Source organism: Mus caroli, unplaced genomic scaffold (genome assembly GCF_978045245.1).
Source record: "Mus caroli unplaced genomic scaffold, Mus_caroli_1 scaffold_20, whole genome shotgun sequence".
Classification (NCBI taxonomy): domain Eukaryota; kingdom Metazoa; phylum Chordata; class Mammalia; order Rodentia; family Muridae; genus Mus; species Mus caroli.
Window position 1 is genome coordinate 3,546,224 of NW_028227275.1, and position 23,225 is coordinate 3,569,448.

General features: G+C 42.0%; 1 protein-coding gene across 3 annotated transcripts in view; it reads right to left on the reverse strand.

The window, feature by feature from the left end:
* Window positions 1–23,225, reverse strand: part of Atrnl1 (attractin like 1) — a 516,957-nt gene that overhangs the window by 407,122 nt on the left and 86,610 nt on the right. For all 3 annotated transcript variants that reach the window (XM_021151617.3, XM_085834192.1, XM_085834193.1), the window contains exons 16-19: window positions 22,258–22,471; window positions 19,682–19,870; window positions 14,777–14,995; window positions 7,388–7,525 (exon numbers count right to left, since the gene is read on the reverse strand). In XM_021151617.3, the coding sequence (XP_021007276.1) occupies window positions 7,388–7,525; window positions 14,777–14,995; window positions 19,682–19,870; window positions 22,258–22,471 (760 nt within the window). The remainder of the gene's footprint in view (window positions 1–7,387; window positions 7,526–14,776; window positions 14,996–19,681; window positions 19,871–22,257; window positions 22,472–23,225) is intronic.

Consider the following 23,225-nt stretch of genomic DNA (forward strand, 5'->3'; position numbering starts at 1 on the left):
TGGGGATAGCCACCAGAAAGTCCCAGATGCCAGGACAGCAAGAGGCTCCCAGGACCCAACAGGGATGACATTAGCTGAAATACCCAACAAAAAGGAGAGAGAATCTATAGAGACCATATGGAAAGGTTACTCGCTATTAGCCCCTGGTTGAAGAATGTGGCCACCCACCCTTCTCAAAATTCTAATCCAGAATGGCTCCTGTCTAAAGGAAATACAGGTCAAAGTGTGGAGCAGAAACTAAAGGAAATGCCATCAGAGACTGCCCCACCTGGGGATCCATCCTATATGCAGCCACTAAACCCAGTCACTATTATGGATGTCAAGAAGTAAGTGCTTGCTGACAGGAGCCTGACATGGATGCCTCCTGAGAGGCTCTGCCAGAGCCTTACTGATACAGGTGTGGATGCTTGCAGCCAACCATCGAACTGAGCACGGGGACCCCAGTGGAGGAGTTAGGGGAAGGACTGAAGGAGCTTAAGGGGTTTGTAACCCCATAGGAAGAACAACAACCCCCCCCCAGAGCTCCCAGGAACTAAACCACCAACCAAAGAATACACATGGAAGGACCCATGGCTCCAGCTGCATATACAGCAGAGGATGGCCTTATCTGGCATCAATGGGAGGGGAGGCCCTTGGTCCTGGGAAGGCTCGATGCACCAGTGTAGGGGAATGCCAAGCCAGGAAAGCAGGAGTGAGTGGGTAGGGGAACACCCTCATAGAAACAGGGGGAGTGAGAGTGGGATAGAGGGTTGCAGAGGAGAAACTGGGAAGGGTGATAACATTTGAAATGTTAATACATTAAATAACCAATAAAAAAAAATTTAAAGGCCTTTGAGAGAAAAGGTTTGTTATATAGTACATTCAGAGAATGTTTAATTCTTACAAAGTATTTATAGACAACATTTTTGCTAATGATTCCTGCATTCCTAATATATAATTAACTTTCCACAATCACTAATTATCCCAAGCATTATATGAGAACTGCAAAAATATATATCCAATTTAGCATTTAACTTGTTTAACAACCAACCCATTAAGTATATTGAAATAAATTTATTACATTATTTACTCATTAAGTATTTTGTAATAAATTTATCCAAGACAAATATGATCTAGGAGAAGAAAAGGTATTAGTCATGTAAGACAGGGAAAGCACTTTCTTTTTGTATTTATATTTTACAAATAAGTAAGCATGAAAAATCTGGACAACTATTTTATGGTTAATAACATACTTATCTGTTGTATATGAAGAATGGATTATAATGAAATATATGCTGGTAGCAATGACTATGGAAAACTGAGGCATAGATTAACACTGTCCCAAGCCACCAGGGGACCACTAAATTAACAATGGAATGGGGCTTTCCCAGATCATTCAATCAGAATAAATCTCTTTGTTCTTTACTCCGTAATTTGATTTATTCATAACGCAATGACAGTATCCCACAATGTTTGTAAATTTAAGTTATAACATACTTGTGGCAGTTAATAAGCATTCAATCACTATTTGATGATTTCAAAGATAATTCTTCTTTGCAAGGCACTGTAGTTTGTGGGTGCACTGAGCTGTTCCACTCTAAGAAAAAGGTCATTATTTTCTTCTACTGCAATTTATAAGTCAGTTTGGAGAGCATATTTAAAATGTATACCAAAAAATACATCAGTTTGAATAAATTAACTATAACTTCAGAGTACCCACAATGTGTCAGTGTTCCATTAAGGAACATAAATTTAAAAGCACTTCCCCTTGGAGAAGTTCAGCCAAGAGTGAGCCCAGATTTTAATTCTATGCCTTCCATGTCTTCTTCATCTATTTCCTGTCTATCTGTTGTACGAGTCTGGATCTGTGCCTACCGAATGCTGCCTTGTCTGTCCCTGCCTTGGTGTCTAGGTCCCTACAGGAGGTTTTGCATGTGTTTTTTTTTTTTTTTTGAACAGTATATAAAACATCACACGAGGAAAGATTGAGGGTCACTTACACAAATCTTTAACAGAGTTTGCAAGGGACAAAGTCACTAACTCCAACTGAGCCCAACTATCCCAGAGAACAAACAAAAACTATTGAGAAATATTCATATGTTGGTCTTCAGCATGTATGGTGAATATTCCTGGTATGAGGTTGCTTTCAACCCACTTGCTGCCTCCAGGACTTACCATCATAACATGTTCACATACACATACGTGTGTGTGTGTGTGTGTGTGTGTGCACAGCATTTAAAGGTAGTATTTTAGGATTATAGCTATGCACCTTGGCATGATGACACATGCTTTTAATCCACCTCTCAGGAGGCAGAGACAACTTTGAAGACAACATGATCAACATAGAGAGTTACTGGCCAGCCAGAGCAACAGAATGAAGCCCTGTCTCAAAGAACAAACAAACAAACAACAACAACAAATTTACAGCTATTCATTCACTTCTGTTATGAGTTAACTGCATGGGAAATCCAAGGTAAATAAGGTTGGTTGTACTATGTTTCCTTAAAGGTGGGTTGAACAACAGACTGAGTTCACAGTAGGATAGCAGTCTTAAATGACCTCAAGGCACATTATTACCTCTAGCTTAAGGTCCAGCAAAACCTCCAGGCTCTTTGAATTTAACAGACATTTTCATAATAATAAATCACCAATTTTGCTATAGAAAAAGTCTTAATTATACAATCTTTGGGTGATTTGCAGGGGATTAGACCCCAAGTCCTGGCTATGCTAAGCAAAAGCTGTACCTTTCACCTAAAGCCCCATCCCTGATTTTTATTTCATTTTTTTATTTTTTGAGAAAGTGTCTCACTTCCTAACTCACAGTAGCCTTGAACATCATAGTATGTAGATGTAGAGGAACTTTAATCCAGCAACATGGACCATACCCAAGGACCTTCCAGGTCTGTGTGATCTGGCTGGAATACAGACATACCCTTAGCATACGTCTTTAATCCCTGATTGAAAATAAAGTTAGTTTGTAGAAAGAAGCAGCTATGTTTGAAAATGACATTTAATTGAGGGGAAGACAAAGTGGAGAATCAGAGAAAGATTTGACAAAGGGGTCAGATGGGATACGCCCAACTTTCATGAGAACAGTACAGGAAAGAGAGGACTTAAGAAAGCAGAGGGTCAGAGAAGACAGGTTTACAGAGACAGGTTTCAGGTGAAGACAGAATAAGAAGGAGCCAGAAGATCAGAACACATTGCCAGAGTCAGTTTGAGGCCAAGCAGAGCAATTCAGTCAGAAACCAAGAGAAGACAATTTGACTCAGTCAGCTTGAGGAGAGGAGCTTGGGCCAAAACATCCGAGTTGAACCAACCAGCCAGAGTTCAGAAAGAACTAGAAAGGATGAGCTTATTCAGCAGTAAGCCTCCAAGATGAATTTGCAGTATGTAGGCTTGAACACACGATTCTCCTGTTAGTGCCACCAAGTGTTGGGATTACAGACATGGCCACCATGCCCACCTGGACGATGCAATTTTACTAGCATGCTTTAACCTGCTAACTTTGAATGCTGACAATCACAGGATCACTGTATCATTGCGGCATTGGGCGTTATATTCAGCAGAAGCACACACTGTTTCATCCATAAACAATCTCACTCCAGGCGCCAGACAGACGCCTCAGCTGGTCAAAAGCCTTTAACACATTGGCCAATCCTCAGAAGCGCAGTGCCTGCCTTCAACCTCTGAGCAATCTCCAGGCACCGCTCTTCTAGAGGACCAAAGCTCAGTTCCCAGAAAATGACAATAAACGTACGCTTTCTGCCTTTTTAAATTTTAATTTTAGTCATTGCTACATAATTTACCAATGTCACTTATTACTTAGGTAATGAATGTGGCCATAAAAAATCAGTTATTTTTATATATCACATGACAATATATAGTCACAGAGAGCAAGACCACATCTTGCCACCTTTTAGGACCTAAAAAACAAGTCAAGGATTATTTAAAGTTTCATAAAAGTCTGCAACAAGGAATGCGATAGGCATTAATCCTTCATCCCATTGAATTTTCTATTTACTGTGTATTAGCTTGCCAGATGTGATATGTCAGTAACAGAAATTAATATGGAATAATTAAACTAGTTTTAAATCTAACAACAGAATATCATCCCCCAAAGGGGAACATATTTCTCCAAGCACCTGCCTGCTGAAAATATAAAAATCCTTCATAACAATTTAAATCATTTTTGTACCAATTATAGAGAGCGAAATGTCCCTTTTTCCTATTTCAGCAAAAGTTTATAGAATCAGTCATATGCATTTGGCAATACATTCTGATCCATGACACCAAAGGTGCAGCCACGAGGGGCTGTGGAGACGGCTTGGTGAGTCAGAGAACTTGCTGCCCTCCCAAAGAATGCTGGTTCAATTCCTTCCCCGCACCCGTAGAGCAGCTAACAACTGTCTGTAACTCCAGTCCCTTCCCAGCACCCGTAGAGCAGCTAACAACTGTCTGTAACTCCAGTCCCTTCCCAGCACCCGTAGAGCAGCTAACAACTGTCTGTAACTCCAGTCCCAGGGTCTAACACCCTCTTCTGGTCTCCAGGGACACTGCAAACATGTGGTACACAGACATGAATACAGGCAAAATATAAGATAAGAATAAATGTTTTAGTTACAAAAAAAGAAAACCTACATTATGTAGACTTCATCAGTATGATCAAAATATAAGAGATTTTTTTCAAAAAAGTATCATTTAAGAAATTAGAAATTTTTATACTTTATCTTTTAAAGATTTAGTATTTTAAGGTTTAATGTTCAATGTTTGTGTTTGTGTGTGTGTGTGTGTGTGTGTGTGTGTGTGTGTACACTGGTGCACCTGGAGGCCAAAGATGGTATCAGACCCCAGGGAGGCAGAGTTAGAGGCTATGAGCCACCTGACACAGGTACTAGAAAATAAACCCCTGAAAGAAGAGAGGGTGTTCCTGACCACTAAGCCATCGCTTTTTACCCCCCCCCAAAACTTTTATATTTTAGAGGACATTGTGATTATTATTTTTGAATAAGACAATCTACAATGTAGAAGCAAACATTTGATAATTGTGGTGTTATAAGGGCCTACTATTTTGAATATATAAAGATATCTTACAGTTTGGGGAGCTGGAGCAGCAATAAAACAAGCCCCATATTAAAAATAGGCCAAGGCTCTGGAAGTAATTTCTCCAGACTCCACGGCAATAGCTCAAACAAATAGTGGTACGGGGACTAAAACAGGTGTTGCTGTGCCTGCATGCCGAACTGTGTTATTCAAAATAACCAAAAGAGAGGGAGGTACAATTCAAGTCTCTCTCGGAGTCAGACCAGACGGATAAAATTTCATTTAAAAAGACAGCAACAGAATGTTGTTCAGCCTAAAAAGCAGAGATGGCCTGACACTCTGTAACCTGAGAGAACCTGGAAGATACTGGCTACTCAACAAAGAACCCAAATTGCGATTCTATTCATATGAGGGACGGACCGACCTGGTGGTGACCAAAAGCTGGAAGGTGGAAAGACAGACTGAGAGTGGTCGCCAGAGGACAGCGGACCAGTTCACAGGAGGAAACATCAAAATGGGATGATTTTACACCACCTCTCATACCACCACCCTGGTCTCAGCTTTCACCATCTATCTCCCATATGAGGACAATAACCTTCCCATTGAACTTTTAAACTCGACTGTTTACATTGAAACAACCTGAAGCAATCCTTCTTAAAGCTGTTTTATGCCACCCTTTCAGTCAGGAGCGTCAGAGCACACCCGATGTCTCTGCCCTTTCCCACAGGACCCCACGATCTCCTCATGCTCTCAGCTCTCCACACTACAGCCTCCTCATCAACTCCTTCGGGGTTTTACACTTTCTCTCAGATACATTAGAAAATGTCTTTAAGGGCGTCTATCATAGCTGTTGCTTTTGTCTGGAACATTCTTCTCTCAGAGTGCAGTGAAAAGCTTCGTTACCCTCCAGAAATAGATGGTTAGTCACTTGCAAAGGACACCATGTGCACGGGTCATTGGAACACGAGGGATCAAACTGGTACTGAGCTAGAAACTTTGTCCCTCCTGGCTAGCTTTCCCAGAACCAGGTGATGCTGTGTACAACACTGAGTCGAAGGGGAAGTGACGGACGGTCGCTCAGCTGTGAATTCTGTAATCTGTAATCGCCAGCACAGCAAGGTACGCCCGCTGAGCAACAGTGACATGGCATGTCTGGGCAGTCACCAAACACTTTCTGATCAGATTGAAGACCCACTCCACAAATCAGAATTCATACCTGGTCCCGAATTGGGCCAAGAATGGTTAGCTGTGTAAGTCATAAACTCTAGGAAAGAACTTACTGCTGGTATTCTGTTTAATGGATATGTGCTCTCTACATAGATCTAATCTATTAGACCGGCAGATTAGCAGAGCCCTCAACTCTCATCAGAGAACCTTCCTGGTGCAGCATGTGGCCACTAACAGACCCTCACAGCTGATCAAACTGCAGAGCGTAAGAGACTGTGTCATGTTCATCCCTGACTGGGACATCTACCGTGTATAGTCTCCCCACGAAGTTCAGGTGTCACCACACAAAGGAAGTCAGAAAGAGCATAAAAGCCAGTGGTTGACAGCAGAGGGATGTTGTCAAACAAATTCTCCACATATGGCAGGAAGGCTACACACATGAACTCTCAGCAGCTGTGGCCCCATGCACACAGCCTGTGTAGGATCAAGACATTTGAAAGTCCAGTGTGGATGGGGTAAGGGCCATGGATGCTACCCCTAGCTGAGAAGGTTCTTGTAACTGAAAGCTGAGGGAGAGAGGCTCAGTCTACATCAATGCAGCCACTGATCGGTAGCCCGTGTTCCAATGGATGTCCCACTGCCAGGCACATACTCCAGTACTGGGTGGACTCAGTGGGAATAAAAAAGGAGAATATGGGGTTGGGAAAGGAAAGTCATGGGCTCTAGCAACAATGGGAATGAAAAAGAAAAGAAAAGAAAAAAGAAAAAATGCTAATTGAAAGAAGCCACTCAAAAGAGGCTTTTTAAAAAGTAGCAGAATTGATATTTCATACCAAACCTATTCCCTTAACTGCTACCCTATCCAAACAGAAATCACAGCTGCTTTTAGGCATCATTCTATAACTGTCAACTGTTCATTCCAAAAGTCAATAATCTATCAAAAAATTAACCATCTGCAGTGATCACTTTATCAATGGGATTGTATACACTTTACTACATTTCTTGTAATAAGTACACACTCAATTTTAGGTAAAAAAAAAAAAGTAATATTTTAAAATAAGCATCTCACATCGTTTTTATTATTCATGGTCTTTGATCAATAAATACTACCTTCAAAAATACTGAACCTGGATAGGAAAAATAATTCATTTTTTCATTTGATTAGCACATGCACACTGAAGTAGGTGAAAGCGTTTACCTGTGCACTGCCCACCGTTGGTTGGGTCTCCATAGTACCCTGGCATGCACTCCTGACACTGTCGCCCAGTGGTGAGATTCTTACACTGCTCGCAGACGTTGTTGTTGATGCACGTGCTGTGTCCGTTACACTGGCAAGCTGAAGGAAACAGCAAACAGTGTCACAAAGAAGCCAGCATCAGCTACGAGTGGGGAGAAGTTACTGGAAGCTGAAGTTACTTTTAAAATCGGATTCTAGGGAGGGGCAAAGAGCATTCCCCAATTTTTAAATACGTAACTCGGGCAGCTGAAAGCAGCCATACTTGACCAGTGACTACATGGTATTATAGGTCACAACTGACCTTGTTACTGATAAGGTGTAGGAGCTACAAATAATGTGAAATATAAAGATTATAGGTCATAAGGAATATTTTAATATACTCATTAAAGAATCTTATGAATGTCTTATCTATTAAATTACATAAAGACAAGATTAGATAATATAGCTTTGATAAAGGATAGTAAGTTCTGAATATATCATAAACATATTATACTTAATGACGAAACATAAATACAGAAAGTCTTCTGTCAACAGGTCTTTATTTAAAAAAAAATGACCGTTTACTGTGATAAGCAAAGGGAATCTTAATTTGAATAATGGTGTACTCCTTAAAACAACAAGACAGTTCTTAAACCATCTATAAAACAAAAGAATCTATTAACAAAAAGTTCAGAATAAAGAAAATCAAATGTGTAAAATATTATATATTTAAAACACCACAATTTTTCTTTCAAATTTAAAGTTCACAAACATGCCTTTCAAAAGGTTAGGGGCAGCAAACTTAGCTCAGCAGATCTCTGTATCGTCAGTCACCAATGATGAGCTTGGGACTTCTTTCATAATAAAAACATTATGTTGGTAGAACTTCTATTACCATGCTTCAGTGGTTAAGGGGAGGTTTTGTAGAGACACGCCATACACATAATTAATTCGTCCATAATTAATTCATTCAGGTTAGAAACATGAATATCCACTACACATAAGGAATTGCCTGAAGAACCAAAATAAGAACAGGCTAGTATTCTTGGTGAAACTTCAAACCACATGGAAACAATTATCTAAGTGGAAGCACCTGCTTCTGGGTAGGAAGGGTGCATTTAGCGCTCACACCCAACGCCTCATACAGGTTCTGCCTGAAATGGCAGAGCGAGGGATGTCCCCACCAGAGTCTCTGGGTGTGGGGATAGCGACACAAACAGACAGCACAGGAATGACCAACAACACTTAACAAAATTAAAGACCATGGCTGGCCAAAGGCCAGTCAATCTTTCCTGTCTGAACAAGAAAAATCCAAGGGCAGCCAAGAAGCCTGTGTCTCGGATCCAGCTCCACATGGCTGGTGCGTCACAGTGGATCTAATAAACAGGATGCATCACGCAGACAGGACAGGATTTAGACCCGACTGCAGGGAGAAATTCTGTGGAAGGGAGGGTGCTGGCAACTGGTATACTTACAACTAACTCACTATCAATGACAAAGGACAAGGCTGGCTGTAAACAGCTATAGCAAACGCAGAAAAGGGAAGGCTATGCTCCTAGACCTATCATTACGCTGTAATCAACACTGGCACCAGACTGCACCCACAGGTAGCATGACCTGACACTGAATAATTCTTCCAGGATGAACTTAAATGGCCTGATATCAAACATAAATAAAGAACAAAAATAAAACTAAAGATAATCCATCACTTTTATTTTGCCTGCATTTTAAATCTACCCCAGATGGCTCCTTATTTATGGAAACACAAACAGAAAAAAAAAAAAATCAAAATAAAACATAATGACAAACTCATCATTTGATATGCAAATAAAGCATAGTTCTGAAAATATGGGCTTTCTACATACAGATGTGCGGCGGCGTTTAAAAATACCTTCATGACATTATTAGTAAATTTCCAACATGCTTACACAGAAATTTAAGGCCAAAAATAAATGTACCTACCACCTTTTTCAATATATAGCTTATCTTAAAGGAAAAGGAAATTGTCAGGTACTAAATTCAAGGCAGAGATGGAGTTGGAAGGAAATCTGTACTCTACATAGAATAAACTAGCAAGCATCAGAAGGCACGGCTTCCAAACTCTAGCGAGGCCAGCAAATGTAACTGCTGCCAGCTTCCAGGAAGGGAGGGAAACTGAGCCACAGACATAACCTGATGTTATCACCTGCACCCATACGGTAAACAAATTACCAAAGCACGCGGAGAGGGGACCAAAGAGACAGCAAAGATTCTTACATGCCACTGAAGTCTAGGCATGAAGGAAAAGGACTAGACAGTCAGTGTCTTAGATTTTGCAAGGTATATACTTTTTATTTTCTTTTTTTCAAAATTTTATTTTATGCTCTGGGTATTTGTGCAGTGCCCTCGGAGACCAGAATAGGGCATTGGATCCCCTGGAACTGAAGGAACACTTGGTTGTGAGTTACCAGGCGGTGCTGGGAATCCAACCCAGGACTTCTAAAATACATCCAGTGCTCTTAAACACTGGTCCCTTCACACACACACACACACACACACACACACACACACACACACACACCCTAGAGAGGAGAGAGGTCAGTATGATCAGAGAGAGCCAGGAGGATTTGGCTGGAGAGTAAGAGAAAGAGAGACGTTTATGAATGTACGCATGAAGTCCCTGTATGGAAGAGACAACGGCTTATCCTCAAAAGAAGAAGACAAGACTGGAAGCGGCCTGCATAGTGCTGGTTAAAGAAACTCTTGTCTTTGAGCCGATGTGCATAATTTAGTTGCTTTTGCACAAAATCTCGCTGCAAACCTGACGGCCAGCAACTAACAATGACCCCAGCATGAACCCTGGACTGCCTTCAAATTCACCCCGCCCATTTCAAATAATCACCTTTGAACGTGGCTTCCCACAGTCTTGGGACACCCAAATTTTCACAAATTCTTTCCAGAAAGCAACATAAATAGCCTCAGAGGCAACCCCAAAGCCTTTTGTTCCTGTCTGAAATCTCATGAGCATGGCCTTCACCATTTTTCCTGGTCTTCTCAGCTCCCCAGGAATATCCCAAGACCTTCGGTCCCTCCGGCCCCTCCCTAGCCTGTAGTTCACAGCTTTTCCAAAACAGCTGCAACGGATTCCCAGCTACCTGGCCACCTTTACCAACACATCTTCTGGGGCCAGATCAATGTGCCACAATCCCAGAGGAGACCATTCCAGGGAATTACTACTTTGGCTTACGGTTCATGGTGGTCAGAGAGCGGGGACAGTACAGCAACACATATCGTGGCAAGTGACAGCAAAGGAAACACGGACAGGAGCTGACTTTGTTTCCCCTCTGTTTCTTCTAGGCCCCAGCCTATGGGATGGTACCACCCAAGCTCCAGCCTGGTCTTCTTCCCTCTGGCTAATCCTCTCTGAAACTGTCCCCAGACACCAGGGATGTTATCCTGTCCTGAGACACCTGTCAGTACGAGCAAGTTGTAAATAAGAGCAGACATCCAACTAATTTAAAATGCCATCTCCAAGGTAACGTTTTGCTGAGGAAGCACCCATCTGAGATTGTCTGTCCATCCAGACCAGCAGTGTGTGGCCTACACACAACTTTATCCCTACACGAAGACACGAGATTATGCTGTATCCTCAAATCCTTATGTTTTCCAGAAAACTCTATTTTATATTTCATCAGATGGCACTAATCATGTTTGCCTCTGTCTCATGGCTGGGCATTATTTTTAAAGATTTTCTTTCTCCTTTTCCAGTTTTTGAAATTCCCATTAAGTGCACTCAGAACTTTCCTTCAGCCTGCCCTTGGTCCTGTCGGCCTCAAATTCTTCTCTCTATTCATCTCTGAATGCTGGGCCTTTCTTAGCACGCATCTCCCACTCCCCTGATTCTGTCTCGCACATTTAACCAATCTGATACACTCACTGGAACTTCAGCTCCAACGTTTAAATTCCCTTCTCTACGTTTCCCTTGGCCACTTTTCTAAAACTGCTGTGTTATTTTCAACTTGTACTTTAAATTTTAGACTTACAGAAGTTTAGATTTACAGAGTTGCAAAAACACCACAAAGTAATTCTATACCAAATGTCAGTATCTTACAGCAAAATAAAGAAATTAACATTGGTTCATTTACTGAATAACACTATTACCTAAATTAGACTTTAGTTGAACTTTATAACTTTGTTACAAATGCCCTTTTTGTTTCTTTACTCTATCGTATCATACTGACTTTATTAGTATGTGTTAATTATTTTTTTTAAGATTTATTTATTTATTATATGTAAGTACACTGTAGCTGTCTTCAGACACTCCAGAAGAGGGAGTCAGATCTCGTTACAGATGGTTGTGAGCCACCATGTGGTTGCTGGGATTTGAACTCCGGACCTTCGGAAGAGCAGTCGGGTGCTCTTACCCACTGAGCCATCTCACCAGCCCGTGTTAATTATTTATAATGGGAGTCATTATACATTTTCACACATAAATAAGATACTGTGATCATATCACCCTCAGTCCCGTAGCTCTCCCCTCATATTGCTCCCTCCCTCTCCCCAACTAGTCCTGTGTGCATACAAGGGGGGGGGGGTAGAGAGGGGGAAGGGAAAGGGAAGAAAAGGAGGAGGGAAAGGAAGAGGGAGGAGAGGGAGAGGGGAAAAGGGAGTACAAGGGGGAAAGAGTCAATTATTTTGTTCCCTGGGTATGACACATTGAGAAGTCTTTCCATTTAGCTTCCTCCTGCCTCCTCCCTCCCTCCCCGTCTCTCTCTCTCCTCCTTTAGCACTGAAAAATACTCTAAGCTTATCTTGTGCCCTCCCCACCCCAACTATAAAAGCAGCTATTATGAAGCCTTTGACTCTTCCACTGGAGAGTACGGTTTAGAGGTGTATGTACTAGGCATGTTCATGAGGCTTAGAGGTGTATGTACCTGGTATATTCTTAAGGCTTAGAGGTATATATATTTGCACATTCATGAGATTTGGAGGTGTATGTACTAGGCATGTTCATGAGGCTTAGAGGTATATGTACTAGGCATGATCATGAGGTTTAAAGGTGTATGTACTTGGCATGTTCATGTGGTTTAGAAGTGTATGTACTAGGCATGTTTATGTGGTTTAGAGGTGTATGTACTTGGCATGTTCATGAGGCTTAAAGGTGTATGTACTAGGCATGTTCATGAGGCTTAAAGGTGTATGTACTAGGCATGTTCATGAGGCTTAGAGGTATATGTATTACGCATGTTCATGAGGTTTAAAGGTGTATGTACTTGGCATGTTCATGTGGTTTAGAAGTGTATGTACTAGGCACGTTTATGTGGTTTAGAGGTGTATGTACTAGGCATGTTCATATGGACTAGAGGTGTATGTACTAGGTATTGTTATGTGGTTTAGAGGTGTATGTACTAGGTATGTTCATGAGGTTTGAAGGATATGTACTTGATCTCTTGGTAAGCAACTTACACTTCAAATGCAGTTTAGAGGTGTATGTACTAGGTATGTTCATGTGGTTTAGAGGTGTATGTACTAGGCATGTTCATATGGATTAGAGGTGTATGTACTAGGTATTGTTATGTGGTTTAGAAGTGTATGTACTAGGTATGTTCATGAGGTTTGAAGGATATGTACTTGATCTCTTGGTAAGCAACTTACACTTCAAATGCAGCCACAGCACTCTGAGTTTCGTCTTTCTGCTGTGACTGCTGCTGCTGGTCTGTTTTGGTCTTTTGTTTGCTCTATGGTCTCAGTGCTGTAGCATGAGCATCCCATCAGTCTCTGGGAAGCTCTTAACTGTTCTGCCTCAGGGCTTTCCCTGGTCCCAAGGCAAAAGTCAGAATCCTGGATATGCTCAGAAGTGCAGGCCTTCTAGTACCCATAAAGTATCAGGAATCGATGCAGCAGTAGATAAACGCCCAGCCTCAGGGGAACAAGAGTGTCCTTGAGTGTCTATCAGGGCTCTTTCCAATCCCAATGGCTCTGAGGGCCACACTTTTATGTGGTAGCCAGCCTAATAGCATATATATTATTGCTCTGTTTTAGGTTCTCTTCATTCCTTCATTTATACCTATTAGAAGCAGCCCTAAATAAAGGACCTTGCCCCCACCTGTCAGCACCTCTGTGATGTCACACAGGTGGCCTTGCCCCCACCTGCTGCCTCCTTTGTGACATCACACAGGTGGCCTTGCCCCTACCTGTCAGCTCCTGTGACATCACACAAGTGGCCTTGCCCCCACCTGCTACCTCCTCTGTGACATCACACAGGTGGCCTTGCCCCCACCTGCTGCCTCCTTTGTGACATCACACAGGTTTCCTTGCCCCCACCTGTCAGCTCCTCTGTGGCATCACACAAATATCCTTGCCCCCACCTGCTGCCTCTTCTGTGATGTCACACAGGTGTCCTTGCCCCCACCTGTCACCTCTTCTGTGGCATCACATAGGTGGCCTTTCCCCAACCTGCTGCCTCTTCTGTGACATCACACAGATGGCCTTGCCCCCACCTGCTGTCTCCTCTGTAATGTCACACAGGTGTCCTTGCCCCCACCTGTCAGCTCCTCTGTGGCATCACACAGGTGGCCTTGCCCCCACCTGCTGCCTCTCCTGTGACATCACACAGGTATCCTTGCTCCCACCTGCTGCCTCCTCTGTGACATCACACAGGTGGCCTTGCCCCCACCTGCTGCCTCTCCTGTGACATCACACAGGTGGCCTTGCCCCCACCTGTCACTTCCTCTGTGATGTCACACAGGAGTCCTTGCCCCCACCTGTCAGCTCCTCTGTGACATCGCACAGATATCCTTGCCCCCACCTGTCACCTCCTCTGTCCTATCCATAATACCTCTCTTCTTCTCCTTCAGGCCTTCACTGACGTTAATGTGGCAGCAAAGCCAGACTTTCTAACAGCGAGTCTCAACCCCATTCTTCATTTATTAGTACTTGTCTACCATATGACCTCATGAGTTTCATTTATTTCAATAAATTCTCATGTCAATCCGTATTCTCCATGATCTTTAAGCCAGTTCATTAACTTCTCTGTACCTTGTGGCTAAAACACTACATATACCTTTTAGCCCACAGTAAGTACTCAGCAAACGTGAATTGAATAAAGTTTTCAAGCTAAACTCTCTTCCAGAATACACAGGCACAGAGTGAGGAATACAGAAAGATGCGGAGAGCCCCTGACAAACTCCAAGGTGATCTTCAAGTTTGAATAGCGTGAATATCCCTGGTGGCATTTGAATCTACCTGACTCTAAGGCGCTGTGAATCTACCATGGGTGTTCAGTCCATTGCATCCACACTGTCCACGGAAGAACAGGAGAATTCTAGGATATCGTAGCGATACAAACAGGAACACACCCATGCGTTCATGCAGACAGGAAACTCATGTTACCTGGACACTGGATAAAAGACCACTCGTAGTTCTTCTCCTTGGGGCAGAGGCTGGTGTCAAGAACCACTTCGCTGTTGTGGACCCCCGCGAGTTTCATTGGGCCCCGGGAAGACCCTTCGATGCAATAGCCTCTTCCTGTGTTACTAGGATCATTGCACCAGCCACACCCAGGCTGCTCCAAGCACTGTCCACAGGTTCTTAACCCAGAACAATTCTGAGCTGCAGGGTGGAAGCATTGAAAACAAAAGTGTGACTTTCAGAATCAAGCAGAACTTACGCTTCAGAAAAGCCTGACAAGAAATAAAAACACTAAAATGTCATCTGTAGTTAATAGAAATGCTTTTGCAGAAATATCTAAGATATGAAAAACTCATCATACACATAGATATATGCACAAATAAATATGCACACATGTATACATAGTACATATCAAGAACAAAGAGAAGATAAATTCAATGTTAAGAAGAAAGACAGAGAAACATATTACCCATGACGCAGGAAAAGGCTAAAGCAGTACTTAAAGATTCCTGAGTATCTTGCCTGTAATGGGACACTGAGAAAACACCTGAAACTCAGCAGCAAATGGTTCAAGGATTCACGGAGGATTTCATCTGCTGTGAGCTGTTTGAGGGCCAAGAACCTTGGACACTGGGTGTGAGGAAACAGCAAATAAGACCCATCTCAAATTGTAATAAGAAATAAAACACAGTATTCACTTGTTTAACTTTATAGACAGGTAATTCATGGGGATAAAGTGTTCTCTTTTTTGAAGTTACATCTTCCTGGGTTCTTGGAACACACAGCTCTAAATGAGATGGCTCCATCAACACTCTCCCTCAGAGCTCTTCAGAAAGAGTATAAGAGCCAGAAAAGATGGAGAACAAGGCCCTCTCAAGCAACCTAGCAAGCTCATATGAGTCTGAAGCAGCAAGCGCAGGGCATACTTGGGTCTGGACCAGGTCCTCCGTGTATATTTACAGCTTTCAGCTTAGTACTTAGAGTGTGTGATGTAAGGGGGTCTCTGATTCTTGTGCTTGCCCTCGGGGCTCTTTCCCTTCTCTTTCTCTTCTCTGGTCCAGCTTCAATGTGATGCTTTTTGTTTTATTTTATCATGTTTGGTTGTTTTCTCTTAGAAGCCTACTCTTTTCTGAGAGACAGAAAGAGAGTGAATCCAGAGGGCAGGGGAGAGGAGGGGAGGGGAAGGGAGGGGAGAAGAGGGGCACAGAGGAGAGGTGAGGAGAAACTGTAATCAGGATATATTGTATGAGAAAATAATCTGTTTTTAATAAGAGACGGGGGAGGAAGTTACATGTTCCCGATGCATAATGGTAAATGTCGGTCCCTTTAAGAGATATTAGGCAGCTGAACACATCGTGCATCGTCATATCCGTCGTCCTTAGTGTCCTTGATTTGAAGCAAACCCCTTATATGTTATGATACTGATACTTGCCATAATTGTCGACAGTTACGTTGATTATCTTCAACACTGTATGGGTTTACTTTAAAGTCAATGAGAAATAATAAAAACTATCAAACCTCACATAGCTACAGTTGTGTTGCTGTGATATTCCAATTACTGACTGTCGTGTGAAGACATAGAACTGAAGGTGTCAGACCCAAGACAGTCCACAGCGGCTGATGGACTTACAGACTAACCTGTACCCTGGGGAAATGACGGCGCCTTAGAATTATCTTTTTAAGGTCCTATAAGTAGAACATCCCTTACATGTTAGATAAATTAAACTGTCCTCAGAACAACACTGCTGTGAAGACTTTCGAGACAAGTAGAGGATTCTTGGATTAAAGAATCCTATATGTCTGTACTGACTGGGGAAGAAAATCCTAACCTCCTATTTTATTTCTGAAGTACATTTCAGCTTTAAGAACAGCTGACAAAATTCCATGTTCAGAGAAATATTCTAGCTCCTATATTTCACTTTAGAAAAAGAACCATGAAGCAAGGTGGCACTGGTTTCGTTCAGAGCTACAAAGCAATAAATAGTGTTAAAATTTTTACTGGAAATCCATCCTTGGGAAATAGTGACTCAGGAACTCGTGGTCCTAAATTTTTTCTTTTCTTTTCATGTCAGAAAATAACATCACCTGAAAGCTTATATACATTGTGCGAATTTTCCTAAACTTAAGAACAATACAGAGACCATTGTATAAAATACAGAAACTTGGCATAATTTTTAAATTTTATTTGAGTTTTTGGAAATTGTGTTATAAATTACTCAATAGGGCTTATTAAATGTGTTAAAGTATTTGAACTGGTAAGAAATTCTCAAATTTTAAAAATAATTACCTTTCTCAACTGTCAAGGGAAAACATAGATTTTATATTGGACCTAGAGTATACAAAGCCCTGGTTTGGATTCCTAGCCCTCAGAATGTGGGGAGGAAGGGACTTAATTAAATAATATGAATTGACATAAAATTCTTGCTAAAGATATCTGCTGGTAACATAGCTCACTGGCAAACTGCTTGTTGAGTTTGCTTGAGAACCTAAGTCTTCCAAGTATCACAAAAGAAACAATACGAGTGACTAATTAATAAGCATATTTATGGAATCCACACAACATTGAAAGATACAGATTTCTGAGATACATTGCATAAACAGACTTCTTAATCTCCCTTACATTTTAATTTCATTTTTATTGAAATTTCTATATCAAGCAATAAATCTTCTATTATTTCTGTAAATAATGCCCTTGACAGCCATTTTTACAGATAAAGTATCTAATTACTGAAAGAACACTGTTAATAATTCCAGTTATTAACAAAGATTTCTTAGAAACCATAAGGGAAAATGTGTCATGCACTTCAAACACAAGACCAAGGGAAGCCAAGCTGGGTGAATCTGAGGTGAAGGCCTCCTCCCTGGGTTCTAGACTTTGCAGTAGCAGAAGCAGCCATACAGGTTGCCAAGGGAGGGAAGCAAGCAACTGCCCTACCCAGCTGTGATGCCTACCAGCCACTCACAAACATCACGATGTGATAACCCTGAGAGAACCTTAGTGACACTCACATGGTGGTGGCAACCAAATGCTCTCTGACTGACCTAAGGCAGGAGGGACAGGAGGGACAGTGTGCCTGGGACTTGAAACCTAGCCAACTACCACCGCTAGGGATGTCTTCTGTCAGGTTCTGTGTATCTGGTTTTCTGTTGCAGTCTTTGAAGAATCTGTAGTGGAGTCCTGTGCAGAGTGGTAGGGATAGATCTATTTGCATTCTTCTACACCCACTTTGGCCAGCACCATTTGCTAAAGATGCTGTCTTTTTCACGCTTCACCAAAAATCAGGTGTTCATAGATGTGTGGATATACATCTGGGTCTTCAATTCCACTAATCAATAGGTCTGCTTTTGTGCCAGGACCTATCTGCCACACATCCTGTATCAAGAAGCTGGAAATTGTCCTGTCAAGATCTGTGAAAATTTGTCTTAGAATTCTGATGGGGATTGCACTGTATCTGCAGATGGCTATTGGCAGGAGGATCATTTTTACTATATCAGTCCTACCAACCTTGAGCATGGGAGATCTTCCCATGTTCTGATATCTTCTTCAACTTCTCTCACCAGAGTCTTAAAGCTTTTATTATACAAGTCTTCTGCTTGCTTGGTTAGTGGCCCCCGGGATATGTTACATTATTTGAGGCCATTGTGAAGGATGTAATTTCCCAGATTTCCTTCTCTGGGTTTGTCATTTGCACAGACAAGGATACGCTACTGGTTTTTGCCAGTCAATCTTGTAGCTAAATACTTGACTAAAAATGTTATCACTGTAGGAGTTTCCCAGTGGGATTTTTAGGGTCATTTATGTATAGGATCAGATCATCTGCAAATAAAGATACTTTGAGATCTTCCTTTCCAAGTGGCAACCTCGTTATCTCCCTCAGCTGTATTATTGATCTAACTAAAACTTTGAGTGCTGTATTGAATAGGTATGGAAAGAGTGGACAGCCTTGCCTTGTCCCAGATTTTAGTGGAATTGCTTTGAATTTCTCTCCATTTAAACTGATGTTGGTTGGATATGGGCTTACCATAAACTGCCTCCATTATGATTCGGTATGTCCCTCCTATCCCTAATCTCTCTAGGACTTTTGTCATGCAAGGATGCTGGGTTTTGTCACAGGCCTTTCCTGCATCTAATGAGCTGATCATGTGGTTTTTGTCTTTCGGTCTGTTTACGTGGTAGATTACATTCATCCATTACATGTGCACATGCAGGGTCTACACAGGTCTGTACCAGGTCCTCTGTATCTTTATTATGACCTTCAGTTTAGTGTTTTTATGGGATTCCTGGGTGTGTGAACAAGTGGGTCTCTGGTTGCTATACTTTCTCCCTCACTTTTTTTTCTTCTGTCTATTTGGCCAATTCTGAGATGTCAGTTTTTATTATATCATATCATACCAGGAGGTGGGGGAAGAACTGGGAGTAGAGGAGAAACTAATCAAGATGTGTTATGTAAGAAAAAAAAATCCATTTTCAAATAAAAGAAGAAAAGCAGAAGCGCCCCATGGTTCATGTATGTGAATGCATGGCTCCCAGTTAGAATATCTGAAAGCCTCGTTCTCACTATTCGGGAAGGATTAGGGAGGCTTGTCACCAGTGAGGGTGCAGGAGGCCACACCAGGCCAAGCATTTCTTTCTCTCCTGCCCCCACCCTTCAGTCCCTGTCCCAAGTGCTTGTGAATCAGAATTAAGCTCTCAGTGCCAAGCCTGCCTACCTGCCCCCAGGCTCCCTGACATGGTGACGAAGGACTAACCCTCCAAAACTGTAAGCCAGCCCCCCATTCGATGTTTTCCTTAATAATTTTTTAAGGAGATTAAGGGAGATATTTGAGACTGAGACCTCTCTACAATAGCCCTGGAGTGTTAAGTGTCGTCTGTCCGTCCGTACTCACGCGAGCAGGTGGCAGTCTGCCACTCCAGGCACTGTCCGTAGGGAAAGGAGATGATGTAAGCGTTGGAGTCCACGCAGCGCTTTGTGCTGCTGCACCACATACACTCCATGCCGCTGCTCGTGCAGTTGGCACAGGAGGTCCTCAGGGAGCACGGCTTCTTGCACGGCCTCGCGTTCTGATTTGGGCTTACTGGAATGGACCGAGAACAGCAATCATCTCATGGGGTTACTTTGTTTTTTTATAATTAATTAATTAATCTCTATTTCTTAGTTAGTATATGGGTGTTTTGAATTGAATCTGTATGCCACCCACAGGCACGCCTGGTGTCTGCAGGGGCCGGAAGGAGAGGAGGGCGTCAGATCTACAACTAATGTAGAAGACAATTATGCGCTGCCGTGTGGTTCTGAGAATCAAATCCAAGTGGCCCCCTGGAGGCGCAGACAGTGCTCTCATCCACTGGAGCATCTCTACAGGCCCCTGGTAACTTCACTTCAACACAAATGATTGGGTTTTGTCTGTCTTACTATTTACCAAAAACAAAGTTTCCATTGGGTGGATGGAAGCATTATTACATGACATAAATTATTTTAAAAGCTGTACTAATTTGGCGCTGATTTAGAAAATCTGTCACTCCTTTCATCTTTTAATTCTTCCTAAGGTGTAAGAAGACTGCAAACAGTCCTGCAATCTGAGTCTTCTCCCTCTGCCGCCTCACACCCTGTAACCAACACGGTGTGACTTTCCCAGTCACAAGTTTTTCCATAAATGTTCCACATCTTATTTAAGTAAATGTTCTGTGACTGCGTCTTTGGTGTGTGTATTTAGCATTGAACAAGTGAAAAAAAATGTAACTTACTATAAAATCTTAATACAAAATTACACCATGTATCGTATACATTAGGGTGAGAATCATTTTTAACAACTAAACAATAGGAAGTGTCAACTGTGGGTAAGGATGCTGGAAATCTGGAGCCTGCACTGCCAGTGGGGACAGAAAATGGTGCGGGCCATGGGAAAGTGAGTCAAAACTTCAAACTATCAAACCTAGAGTCGTTCTGTGATAATCAACTGCGCTCAGACTGTGCACCGGAAGACGTGACATCACTGCCCCGCCGTGGGACCAAAGGTGAAGAAAGTTGTACGCTCGGCCTTAACAGCAACCTCGCTCTAACCGCTAAAGCAGAGGAGCCCAAGCGCCCACTGGAGGATGAAGGAACGCAAAAGGTGACCTACGGACACAGCAGGTTTTCTTTCGCCTGAGGCGAGAGACGTGATCATACGTGGATGGACTCTGAAGGTTTATGCTAAGAGAGCAAGGAGAGCAAGCACACAGGTCTGAAAACTGTGACTGCACAGCACGAGGGACAACGTCTCCCAAGTCACAGAGATATCGCAATGGTGCTTTCTGGGGCAGAGGGAATAAAGAATGAGAAATGTTCGGTTTAAAAAATACACAGTTCTTCTGGGCGTGGTGGCGCACGCCTTTAATCCCAGCACTTGGGAGGCAGAGCAGGCGGATTTCTGAGTTCGAGGCCAGCCTGGTCTACAGAGTGAGTTCCAGGACAGCCAGGGCTATACAGAGAAACCCTGTCTCAAAAAAAAAAAAAAAAACACAGTTCTAATTTTGTCAAATAAACTAAGTGTTACAGAAGGAGACGGGACGGACATACTGAAAACCTCAGAACTGTGCATTCACAGCATGTTAAAACAGTAAATTCTCATAAAATGCACATAGCTGCAATAAGAATACAATTTGAGAAGAATGTAAAGACTTCTCCCATTTAATAAAGTCCATTTCAAAAGAAATAAAAAGCGTTCAATTTCAGATAACTAAAACAATACAGCTATAAGATTAAAAATTATTCAGTCTTTAAACTTAAAGATAAATCTTTCCTTCAAACGGTACTTGATAAAAAGCAAAAGACTAATGAATTAAAAGGGTATTGCTAAACTGTAACCAAAACTATATGTTCAAAACAACATCATAACAATCAATAAAAAAAAATTATACAAACGATACAGTGTGCTGGAGAAATGGCTCAGCAGTTAAGAGCACTTTTTCCTCCTGAAAACCAGGGTTTGGTTCCCAAAATGCACACATGTTTCCGGAGCCACAGCGATAGCGCAATGGTGCTTTCTGGGGCCGAGGGAATAAAGAATGAGAAATGTTCGGTTTAAAAAATACACAGTTCTTAGAGTGGTTCATAACCATCTCTAAGTCCAGAAGAAGGGATCAGACTCTCTCTTGTAATCTTTACAGGTATCAGGTATGCCTGCAACAATACATATATATGCAATTAAAACACCTACACACAGAGAATAAAATAAATAAATACTTAACACTTTTGTAAAAAAATGAGTAAAATTTAAGAAATTATATAAAAATAAGCTTTTACCATTACAAGTTAATGCTAAGATCCCCAGCTGTTACAAAAACAGCTGGGGATATATAAATAAAACTAGTATCAGGGATAAATATTATGAACAGTTAGTACAAGTTACTGCAGTCTACAAAGCAGGGTTGGGCAACAGCTAAAACATACACGCACAGAAAGGCTGGTGGCTTGATGACTTACCTACAGGCTTTTCACAAACGAGTCCATCTGCCATGGATGTGCAAGGGTTTGCTTTTAACCCTGCCACTGCAGCCCTTTCTAAGTAGGCACAGAATCCAGAGTCATTTGGCTCACCAGGAAGCCACTGCAGGCTTGTATTTGTGAAAGGAGACATGTCCTCCCATCCCCAGTAGGATATGTTGATCTTGCGTAGGCCTACCCACGGTGACACTTTCTGAAACAGTAGGATACAGGGCGTTGACAGGGGCTAAAGGCAAAACTACTACATGATATTGGCTAGCCAGAACTTTATTGCCATTAAATACTATATTTGAAAATACACAAAACTACCTTTCTGTTCACTTTTCCTTCTGATGATAATCTCTGCGCCATCTGGAGAGATGGCACAGATTGCAACACTGCTCTGAACGCACTGAGTGATTCTGAGCTTAGCTACAAAGTCGGACGACTTTCTAGCCCTTCCACGTTTGGGGTTGTGTTTTTGGTGTTGGTTTTCTTTCCAACAAAATGTGTTTACAAAATGCCTTTAAATCCAGCATTCAACAGGCAGAGTCAAGCTGGTCTCCACAGAGTTCCAGGGCAGCCAGTGGTACACAGTAAAATTCTATCTCACACACACGCGCACACGCGCGCACACACACACACACATCACCACCACCAAACTAAAGGGGAGTAAAATGTCAGCCTTCAACATACAGCTGCTACTACAGCCAGTGATACCAGGTATATGGTTTAATCAGTTATGGATTTAAGAACCCACAGATATATCTAGAATTTGTACTGTGCAACAACAGAAACCAACATTAACAAATCTTTATGGATTCTGAATGAAGCTGTCATAACAAGGACTCGCCATTGCTATGCATAAACTTTTATACAATTTTAGGAAAGCCGCTATCCTCTGTTCCATTAGCAAGAAGAACAAGAACTGGACAAGGTCTGGCTGCCATGTTGAAAATCCGATAAAC